The 12,223-nt window shown below is 38.2% G+C and overlaps 1 protein-coding gene across 21 annotated transcripts in view; it reads left to right on the top strand.

The window, feature by feature from the left end:
- Positions 1-12,223, top strand: part of CNTNAP2 (contactin associated protein 2) — a 1,160,459-nt gene that overhangs the window by 937,910 nt on the left and 210,326 nt on the right. For all 21 annotated transcript variants that reach the window (XM_080582584.1, XM_080582595.1, XM_080582598.1 and 18 more), the window contains one exon: positions 9,755-9,911. In XM_080582584.1, coding sequence (XP_080438710.1) covers positions 9,755-9,911 — 157 coding nt within the window. The remainder of the gene's footprint in view (positions 1-9,754; positions 9,912-12,223) is intronic.

The following is a 12,223-nucleotide window of genomic DNA, read 5'->3' as shown; positions in this document are numbered from 1 at the left end:
TAAGAGGTATGGTGAGGAGTGATCACAGGAGTCTTCCTGTTTCTGTGGGAAAGGCAGGGCTCCTGAGTGTGCATCTAAATGTCTGATTCCAGTTCCTGATACTGAGGGTTATGGAAGTTCTTCAGGTTTGGCTTATGGACATCAATAGCCTTGCCTTCACTGCAAAACAGGCTACTTTATGGCTGTGGAAGAAAAGAACAATAATTAATTCATTGGTACTGTTAAGAAAACAGTGAACAGAATGTTATGTTAACTTTACTGAGATTCAGTAAATAAATAAATAAATAAATAAATAAATAAACAAACAAACAAACAAATTAGGCCGTACTGTATGCTGCAGCTATCACTGCTTCTCTAACAAAATTTAATTAATTGAAATTTTTCTTTTGAACATTTCAATATAAAACCATCAGCAGTATTTTTTCTGCTTTTCACAATTATTTTCCAATATCTGTCTTCATTTTAAATTAAAATCTTAACATCATTTTTCATTTATATCTTACTTTTGATGTATGACATAATTCTGAATATCATAAAAAGAAAAGAAAAATGTCTCTTTTTAAGTATGTTTGCAGTAAGAAAACCTTGTCCATGAGTATAACATGTCAAACCATATAAATTCTTAAATTAACAAGCAGACTGAGACATTACATATTTCAAGGTTGTTTCTGAGCAGACTTCAAATCTTACATTTTCACAGTTTACACAGTTTTTGCAAATAAAGAGTACTGAGTACTGTCAAATAGAGCAGCTTCCTCAGTGGGCTTAAAAAGAAAATGAATGGCCCAGGTTAGTCATAGTAAATAAATAAATAAATAAAACGGATATCAGCATTATGAAAAAAAAATAACTAAAACAAACACACGTACCTACAGAATGAAAGTTACCATAAATAACAAACTAAAAGTTTCAGGCCATATAATTCCACTAAGCTCACAAGTAGTCATAAATTAAGTAGTCCTGGTTGCTGAAGTTGCGAAGTGTTCTTTTCTGCTGTTTTTCTTTTGTTTTTGAATCTGTTTTCCTCCCCTTTTTTCATGTTTGCTCAAATGCCCCATTTGCTTTGCCATGAAGGTTTGATTAATCTCACTCTTACTCATTAGTAGAGTGACAACCACTGATGCAACTTGTTTTCATAAGTACTAACCATTCCTTATCAGCCCTTTTCCTAGCGAACTGGAAGAAAAACTAATTTATCAGTTAACAAAATAATGACAACAATAATTTACTTCCCTTTAAAAATGTCATATATATATTAAATACATGGGTTATTCATATTAAATTCACAGTATCACAGTATCACAGATTTCTAGGTTGGAAGAGACCTCAAGATCATAGAGTCCAACCTCCGACCTAACACTAAGTACTCCACTAAACCATATCGCTAAGCTCTACATCTAAACGTCTTTTAAAGACCTCCAGAGATGGTGACTCCACCACCTCCCTGGGCAGCCCGTTCCAATGCTTAATAACCCTTTCGGTAAAGAAGTACTTCCTAACATCCAACCTAAAACTCCCCTGGCGCAATTTTCGCCCATTCCCCCTCGTCCTGTCACCAGGCACGTGGGAGAACAGACCAACCCCCACCTCTCTACAGCCTCCTTTAAGGTAACTGTAGAGAGCGATAAGGTCGTCCCTGAGCCTCCTCTTCTCCAGGCAGAACAATCCCAGCTCCCTCAGCCGCTCATAAGACTTGTTCTCCAGACCCCTCACCAGCTTCGTCGCCCTTCTCTGGACTCGCTCGAGCACGTCCATGTCCTTCCTGTAGCGAGGGGCCCAAAACTGAACACAGTACTCAAGGTGCGGCCTCACCAGAGCCGAGTACAGGGGCACAATCACTTCCCTAGACCTGCTGGCCACACTGCTTCTTATACAGGCCAGGATGCTGTTGGCCTTCTTGGCCACCTGGGCACACTGCTGGCTCATATTCAGCCGACTATCAACCAATACTCCCAGGTCCTTCTCTGCCAGGCAGCTTTCCAACCACTCATCTCCCAGCCTGTAGCTCTGCTTGGGGTTGTTGCGCCCCAGGTACAGGACCCGGCACTTGGCCTTGTTGAACTTCATACAGTTGACCTCAGCCCATCGCTCCAGCCTATCCAGATCCTCCTGCAGAGCCTTCCTGTCCTCGAGCAGATCGACACACGCACTTAGCTTGGTGTCATCTGCAAACTTACTGAGGGTGCACTGGAAGCCCTCATCCAGATCATCGATAAAGGTATTAAAGATATTCATTGCATAACACAATAGGTAGAAGTAAGTATTACTGGGAAAAAAAATGGAAAATTGAGAAAATATTTATTAAAAGAAAAACACCCTTGATACTATCACGTATAAATATTATATATAAATAATCATTTTATCTTAGAACTTCCCTTTCATTTAAGGAGTCACTTTCTTCACAGGTACTTTCATTGAAATCTGGAAATATGACCAACCAGCCAAACTCTTCTCTCAGCACTCTTCTGTCAGTTTCAACTAATTCAGCCTTTCAGTTGGTCACTTGCACTGACACAAGTTGCTCACAATCTGCCTGTATGCAAACAGGAGCAACATATAAGGATTAGCACCTTCCATTAGGACTTTCTACTGTTGTCATGAAACTACTAGCAGCTGCACATTCAGTCTAGGTGGGTATTTCCATGACATGAGGCCGGGACAGCAAACCTTCAAAGTGTCTCATCAGCTTCGTATTGGCCCTGAGCATAACTATAATAATAATTATGCGTAAAATATGCATGAAATGAATTAGGACAGCAGAGCCTACCCAGCTTTGACATCCTTGACTTAAAGAACTCTGCATTGGAACATGTGGATGCACTTAGTGCATGAGTGAGATCAGACCACAAATGTTTTTGTTTTTTTTTTTTCCAAATATTCAGTCTTCAAAAGATGACATAAATAGCTCACATTGTTGATAAAAATGATTTGACCTATATGGAGTAGATACTGCTGCTGCTGTAAGGAAAAAAGTTGTCAATAAAAAATGAGGTGAAAGCCGGGAAGTGCACAGACATATTAGCATACTGAACTTTTCAAACAATGACAAAATTATTCTTTTCAGAGCCTGTTTCTTTAGTATCAGGTAGAATTCCTGCACAGACTCTAATGAACCGTGACCTAAAACCAAGTTACCCCTTCAGGTTAAAGGTACTCTATATTACAATGTACTTTATTGTAAAGTGCACTTGTAATGAATGTATTTCCTTCAAAAGGACAAGAATTCTACCTGCATTTCTATGCAGATTAACATTTTTGAAGCTTTCTCTTTAATTTGACGTGTTATCCATATGATATAGCTTTCATTTCTACCTACGAATGGGAAGTCTATCTATTTCAGGCTTCCAAGTTGTAGTACATTTTAGAAAGATGTCTTTGGGCTTATCCTGCCAATAACAAGAAATAGGCAATTAATTCAACTCATACTGTTTAAATCTGTTCCATTGATAAAGAACTGAGAAAAAAAAATCTTTTCTGAAAACAATAACAATTATAATATAATCATTGACATTCCTTAGTATTTATTAGGGAATCTTTAATATTAGTGGATTATGGGATAGTCGCATTTAAGAAAAAATAAAAGTTAAATTCAAAGATATCCAGTCCAGTAAATTAACACTTAATTGCTTCCAGGGGATCAGCTAAATTTAGTTGTTAAATTTAGGCAGAGTCTCCAATGTGCAGTTTTCAAAGGCCTTGATTTTCAGAGGTTCTGAGCCATTGGTTTGATTTGAAAGTGTTCCTATCCTTTCTCTATTAACCATTTCCTTTTATTTTAAAGACAAGATAGAGGTAAAAAATAAATAAATAACAGGCAGAGGCAGGATCATCCTCATTCAGAGCAAGTTATAACCTGTTTCAATTCACCACAAATTTTTAATCTGCACTGTAGATGAAGATAGGATAAACAGGTTCAAAAAGGAATTAGGCAAATTCATGGAATGTGGGTCTATAAACAGACACTGACACAAACAGGTAGAAAAATACCCTCTGGTATCCTTAATGCCGTGGCTGGATGATGGGGGAGTGCAAAGGTAATGAACCACAAGTAATTGTCAAAGTCAGACCTTTCGTCTAACTATTGCCTCCCATTGGCACTGTCAGGCATGGAGTTCTTACCAGTGCTGCCAAAATTAATTTCTGTTTCTATTCTTCTAATTACTAGATTGCTAGGAATGAGAAAGAGATGAGAAAGAAAACCAAGGGAAGAATCTTGAATAGTTAATTGTGTTGCTCCTTTGATTCTAGAAGCTGGAAGGTACACAAGAGTAATTGAAAGCCGTGAACAGCTTTCTTCCTCTCAGTAGAAGCAACACGCTTCCACTCTTCCTTCAGTGGCTGTGGAAATCAAACTAGCTTTGGAGATCATTAATGCAAAAAGTGATATATTCTAGTGAAGGAAGAAAGAAGAGACTGGAGGAAAATTTGTTACTGGGAAAAGATGGTGAACAAAGGAGAAGTATATAGCTTCTTCATGTAGTTTACAAATGAGAAATTTGTATCACAACACTCTAAGGGTTGCATTGTAAATGGACCTTACTGAATGCTGTGGAGTAACTGTCCACTTTATTCAGTTACCTAGTTTGAACTGTCTCAATATTGTGGCTTTAGTTACTGGAACTGAACAGCTTTGAAACAGCAGGCCTAAAACACTGAAGTTAACACCATTTTTATTAAGGTGCAAAATAATAAAACACATAGGTTTTATTAAATGCTTAATAGAATATGAAGATACTTGCAAAAGTTATACATTGTGAGAATGTTCTGCTACAATAGAATTAAATTATTGACTGCTAAGAGATCTGTTCATACTACATTAACTTTGGCTCGGTATGTTTTTGTATTAAATGAAATGTTTCATGCAAATATACATTTATGACATTCAAAGACCTGTGAGAATACAATGCAGTTATCTTAGTCCTTTACTTTTTTTCTGAATTTTTTGTGGAGGAGGAACACTTCATAATAGAAAACACTGATGATCGGTTTCTTTACATACCTTGATTTAATAACTGCAGATCTGGGGTATCATTGTACAAGGATTTAAATAAAAACTAATATTTTGCATTAATGTTGACCATAGTCCTGCACTTGCAGAGCCATTGCAACCGCTGTTAACTATATTTGATGTAAATGTTAAAGGCTTTTTTGGGAAAGAGATATGAATCAGTAAAAATATGGTTTGAATCTGATGCTATAGCCAAACTTCTATGTATACTTAATCCATTTAAATGAGATCAGGCATTTTGCCCTTAAAAGATTGTTCTTACACCACAGGTATTAACTTTGGCTGCAGGGTTGGCAAGGGAAATGAAAATGCAGCTCATCATAATTTGGTACAGATAAAATTAAACACTTCTTACAGCACTCCTCAAAAGAGAGCTGTTTCATGCCCGTGGGGTACTTTTATATCAAGACTATTCAAACCAGAACTTCAAGGCAGGCAGTGAGTTTCTCTCCTGATCCTTATTGTAATGCTATTTCTCCACAAAAGCTTGGGGAAAAAAACTGTCATTCAACAACAACAGCAAAGCTCTCTAGTGACTCAAAATTTGTTCCTACATTGAGCAAAGATATCTTCAAAAACATAAAAATTGTCTTCTGGTATTTCTTGTCATCACAATACACTTGTCAACTTTTATATGTAACATTTTCCCTCCAATGTTTTTTCCTCCTTAGACTGAATTTATATGCTTTTAAAGCCATAAGACAAATAGCATTGATACCATAGCAGACTAATCACATATGATTAAATATTCTGATGTTTAGAATGATATCCATTAGTTATCAGTTTTCATACTGTAGTGCATTACTTCATTTACTTGTATCAGCCCTTTCCAACAGCTTCCAAAGCAGAAAAAATAAGCAAAGGGTTCTAAGGCAGAGCGCACTTCCACAAAAATAGACTATAGAGGTATAAACAAGGCAAAATGTGAGAGGGGAAGAGTGGTCCTGTTTCTAATTTTTTGTTTTGTTTTGTTTTTTTACATCCTTATCCCTTCCAACTTTTCTTTTCCATTGCCCTTTTAGTTTCTCTACTGCAGTGTTTTACTATTTGTTATACCTTGTCATATTGGCATCTGCAATATATTTGCATAATGTTCCTGATCTGGAGCTTCTGAACTCTAGACAAAACAGCACCCTTCTTTTTCTTGTCTGAAGTGAAGCAGGATGGACACAAAGGGCTGTTCTCATTTGGCTGGCACAGAGACAATGGGACACAGCAGCATCTCCCCACCTTTTCCTTGTATTAACTATAGAACATTAACCAGCTCTAGGGCCTCTGATATCGATCACCGTAGTACAGAATTGTCTGAGGTAAGGCTTGCCTTTTTCCACTGCGTGGGGTTATGTGGTAATGGAAAGTCCATCCCACTGCACAGTAACTGATGAAAGCAGTCCACTGAGAGTTGCACTGTTGCAAGCCCTAGCACAATATACTGGGCAATTACAGACCATTGGTGATGTCCACAAGGGCAGTGTGGGAATTCATGCTTGTAGGCATGGCTAGCAGTATATGTGCTGAATGCAGACTGAAAAAATCCAGACCTTACCTCCATGACCTTTCTAGAAATGTAATCATATCTTGTCTTAGTATCTTCCTAAATCAATCTGTGTTCCCAAACCTGCTGGTAGGTCTTTCCCTCATAACGAAGTAGCACACACCCTAACTGGGTCAGATCCCTAGCTACTGTATGTGCACAGGGAAAGCAACAGATGTGAAAAATGGCTCTGTCTAAGCTATAACACATTCTGGATTTAAAGCTGTATGTCATTTATCATTTCAATGAGTTAAAACACAGCCTGTTTTTGTCTATCATTTTGGTCTGTGACACCCACTACTGTAGTCTGCAGTTCTGCTATCATTTCATCCACTTTACTCATTTCTACCTGTTTCAGATTTTTTAATCCTCTTTTCAACTATTCCAAGTAATTTTATATCCTTCTGGTATTTTAATTGGCAGTTTTGCTTTCCAGTGAAATGATCACTGATTGAATCATGCAGTCTTTTGTTTGATAGCAAGGGCATAAACAGAATTTTGACTGAAGAGTCAAAACTAGCATTTCCATGATAGCATAGAAACTAACATTGAAGACAACCAAAAACAAACAAACAAACAAAAAAACAATAGGAGCTTCAGATATCATTAATGCTGTTGTTGGATGCTAGATCAATAAAAGTGATTCTGTGAATTGGGATTATGTGCCAAGGTTTTGGTAGTGGAGAGGCTTGAAGAGTGTCTTTTGTGAGAAGAGTCCAGAAGCTGCCCCATATCAGATAAGAGCCAATTTCTGCCAGTTTCAAAGGGAGCCTGCCACTGGCCAAGGTTGAGCCAATAAGAGATGCTGTTTGCACCTCTGTTAGAACACATTTAAGAAAGGAAAAAACTGTTGTGCAACAGCAGCTGTGAGAGAGGAGGGAGAAAATGCTGAGAAAAACAACCCTGAAGACACCAGGTTCAGTGAAGAAGGCGAGAGAGGTTATGGTCCAGCTGCTGGAGCAGGAGTTCCCTGGTAGCCCATGAAGAGGCCCATGGTGGAGCAGGCTCCCCACCCCCAGCCCATGGTGTACCATGCTGAAACAGATATTCATGCTGCAGCTCATGGAGGAGCCCATGGTGGATCTGGCCTGAAAGAAGTTGCAGCCCATGGAGAGCCCACCTTGGAATAGACTCTGGGCTGGAACTGCAGCCCGTGAAGAGAGACCCATGCAGGAGCAGGGGATCTGGGGTGGAGCTGCCACCCATGGGGGATCCGTGCTGGAGCAGTTTGCTCCTGACAGATGGACCCCATGGTACGGACCCATGTGAGAGCAGTTCTTAAAGAGCTGCTGCCTGTGAGAAGCCTACATGGGATCAGTTTGGGAAGGACGGCATCCTGTGGGAGGGACCCCACATTGGAGCATGGGCAGAGAGTGACCGAGAAGGAGCGGCAGAGATGGAGTGATATGGTCTGACCACAATTCTTATTGCCCATTCCCCTGCACCACTCCAGGGGAGGAAGTAGAAGAGGGTACACAAAGGATTGAGTGGAAAGAATTTTTAGTTTGCTTTCAGTTCTCACTGCTTTAGTCTGTTAGGGATAGGCAATAAATTACATTAATCTCCTTACAGTGAGTTTGTTTTGCCTCTGATGGTAATTGGTGAGTGATCTCCCTGTCTTTATCAAACTATGAACCCTTTTTCATAATATTTTCTCCCCCTCTTCTTTTCGAGGCGGGAGAATGAGAAAGCTCTGTGGTTGAGCTGAGATAGCCAGCAGTGCAATGCCATTGCATTCTGTCATTAGCTGTTGGAAATACATTTGTTATTAAAAGTTTGATAATAACCTTATGTAAGCCAGGGATACCTACACTCATAACTGATAGATTTTACTGTAGCTTGAAAATGCTGTTGCAGTCTTCACATAGCATGCTTTTCTAGCCTGCAAAACTTAGTTCCATGATAATCAAGTTGGGGAAAATAAAATGACCAATTTAAAGTCCAGAATCAAGTAATTCTGTTAGTATACCCATTGCATTAGTGGTCAACATAATGGTCATATTATGCAGCACAGTAATAACAAATAAAAACCTTCAGCAACCATGAATTTTTCACATTACTGTATTTTCAGTGGTGATATTTTATATGGTGTTTGACAATCAAAAGCATTGAACAAAGCAAGTGTTTTCAGAGAGCTGTGGGATTCTTGTTTGTTTATTTGTATTTTATAATGTCTGAAGATATTTGGTTGCTCTCTCCATCTCTGGAATTAGCTATTTTTAAGATTATGAATGCAGTTTGTTTTGGAAATGTATACTACCAATGCACAGACAGAAAATTATCAAAACCAGAATCTATTATTTAGTATTTTGTTTGTAAAATTTATTGGATTTCATGCAAATGGCCTTATTTGATTTAATGAGAAAATACCATGTGTCACGGTACAGATGGGGAAAAAGACATTGTAAAGAGACGTTTATAGGCTGAGTTCCATCATGTTTTCAAAATGTGAAAAATTGCTATAGATAACTATATTGCAATTGATTGAGTTACTCATGTGGGTGTGAAGTTAAGCTCATGTTTAAATGCCCTGATGAACTGGAAGCATAAAAAGAGACTTTTAAATAACGGTGGGGTTTATTTATTAATTTAATTGCATATAAGAAGCTTAGTTTGTCCCATAAGATTAGAAATCAAGTTATAAAAGTTTGTGAAAATATCAAGTTACAGACCCAATGCCAAGAAATAGGATTATATCAAAGTTCAGATTACCTTTGCTCTGGTATTAAATCAAACCTTTTTAATAGATTTTTAAAGAATTGTTAAGTAGATTTGGGAGTCTGCTAGTATCTCTTTATATTTCAGTGAAACATTTGTGGACAAATATTGAATAATCAATCTGATAGCTAACTATATGAATTAGAAATTAATCGAAAACAATATTGGAACCTGCCCATATATTTTCATTATATAAACTGAGAACAATTAAAAAGTTAAAACAGAACATGCAAGATAAACATATATATATATATATTTCAACCATTACAAGTCATGTGAATACAGAAAAGAAAATGTGCTTTGTTTAGCTGTCAAGGACCTTTGAATTGCTTGATAATAATTGAGTGCATTTGTTTGCCAGAAATACAAACAAACTGGACAGCCACCAGTTATGTGTTGTTAATATCATCATATTAAATATCTGAGCCCTGTTAATGCGTAATGGAGCTCTTCTTCCTCAATACATCATAACCTTTCATTTTCTTTCCTTGCAGAAGGGAATCCATATACATGGTGGGTTGGAAAAGCCAATGAGAAGCACTACTACTGGGGTGGATCAGGACCTGGTATTCAAAAGTGTGCCTGTGGCATTGAACGCAACTGTACTGATCCCAAGTACTACTGCAACTGTGATGCTGATTATAAACAATGGTGAGTTTTCTACAAGAAAGCAGACTACCAGAATCTCCTAACTCCTACAATTACTGCTGTTTCTCAGAATGACTTTTATTTAAATATTTCCTTTTTTTACCAAAGAATGAAGGCAAAAATATTATATTTATGATTCCTCTTTTGCAAATTATCTTCCCATCTCTTTGCATTTCCATTTTATTCGCTGTATCTGTGACTGTCAAATGTAGAGGATATGTTTATGTTTTCAAGTCAGCTAAGCTACAGAGAAGACAGCTAAACTTGCAAAGTCAACTGCTAACAGGAAAGGCCAGCATTTTGGCTGCCTGTGCAACTTTGTCTTCATTGTGTTCAGCTGTGTTACATCACAGTATTTAATTTTATCTCTGCATGCAACGTCATTTGGAGAAATTCTGCTAATACTAATGCTGCATTTGCCTGAAAAAAGTGAGAGAGATGAGCTCAAATCAATAATGTAGGGACTCTAAACCTCATTATTTATCTTTCATGAGAAAAAATGCATTGAAAACTAAGCCTGAAAAGTATTACAGAATGAGGCTCTGCATTTCAGGGGAAGCTATTGCACTTTTTAAGAGATAATTAAATACTCATTGGCCTAATGGCTGAGAGTACAAACCTATAGTCCTTTGGGGAGTGAGTGAGAACTGGTTCTAGTTTCTTCTCTAATAAATAGTTATTGATTCATCCCAGGTGGAACAACTTAACAGACAGACTGAGGAAGTCCTAGCCCAGAGTAGTTTACAGCCTGGTAACAGGGGCATTCTGCTGCAAGGTAATTGATGTGTGTTCAAATCCCTTCAGGCAGAAAAGAGAATTAAACCTGCACCTCTGATATCCCCCATAAATGTTCTAGCAATGAACTTACTGTGTAAAAATTGTCATTTTCTGTGAGATCCCATCTCTGCTCTTAGAACACTTGGTTTGTAAGCTTTAAGTGTTTAACACTTGGTTTGTAAGCTTTAAGTGTTTTGTCATCACAGGTAGTATCATATTTTAAATGGTATGCAATGTTCAGTGACTAACTGGACCCATACTTTTATGAGCACTTTTCCCATTAATAGCAACTTAGAATCAGAGAATTATAGAATAGTTTAGGTTAGAAGGAACCTTTAAAGATCATCTAATTCCAAACCCCCTGCAACGGACAGGGACACCTTCTATTAGACCAGGTGGCTCAAAGTCCCATCCAGCGTAGCCTTGAACACTTCCAATGTTAGGGCACTCACAACTTCTCTGGGCAACTTATTCCAGTATCTAACCATGCTCATAATAAAGAATTATATCTAACCTAAATCTACCTTGTTCTGAGGACCACAGAAATGGATGCAGTACTCCAGGTGGTATCTCATGAATGAAGAACAGAGGGGGAGAATCACCTCCCTCAACCTGTTGGTCATGCTTCTTTTGATGCAGCCCAGGATATTATTACCATTTTGGTCTGCACATGCATGTTTACAGTTCAAGTCCAATTTTTCTTCTGCCAGTACCCTCAAGTCTTTCTCTGCAGGGCTGTCTCAATCCATTTGTCACCCAGTCTATACTGTTGTTGGGGATTGCCCTGACCCACAGGCAGGACCTTGCACTCACCCTTCTTGAACATTGTGAGGTTTGCATGGGCACACCTCTCAAGCCTGTTCATGTCCCTCTGGATGGCATCCCTTCCCTCCAATGTGTCAACCACACCACACAGACTGGTGTCATCCACAAACTTGCTAAAGGTGCTCTTGATCTCATTGTCCATGGCACCAATGAAGATATGAGACAGTACTGGTCCTAATACAGACCCCTGAGGGACACCATTCATCAGTGGGCTCCTCCTGGATATCAAGCCATTGACTGCAGCTTTTTGATTGTGACCATCCAGACAATTCCTTATCCACCAAACAGTTCATCCATCAAATCCATCTCTCTCCAATTTAGAGACAAGGATGATGAGGGGGGCCATATAAGGTTTTGTAAAAGTGACATTGTCATATGCAATGCTACTGTAAGCTTTGAAATTGTTAGGGTAATTATCAGTGATGTTATGGTGTGAACTACAGAATAGCACAGAGATAAAGTCAATACTACAGACAGAGAAATCAGACATGGTGACAAACTTCAGAACTACTATTATACAAAAAGCGAAAAATATAGTCAGAGGACTCAAACTCAATCATAGGCACTATAGCAATGTAGCAGGAGGTAAATTTGGTTCTGTGAAAAAACTGTAACAATAAAAGGAAGATGTAATAATAATTAGGATAATGGAGCATTTACAGATTAGGAGCACTTACAGTTTTCATTGCTTCAGGCACTGGATGTGTATCCAT

Source organism: Anser brachyrhynchus, assembly GCF_964034855.1.
Source record: "Anser brachyrhynchus genome assembly, chromosome: 2".
Lineage (NCBI taxonomy): Eukaryota > Metazoa > Chordata > Aves > Anseriformes > Anatidae > Anser > Anser brachyrhynchus.
This window is presented reverse-complemented; position numbering and strand designations above follow the sequence as displayed.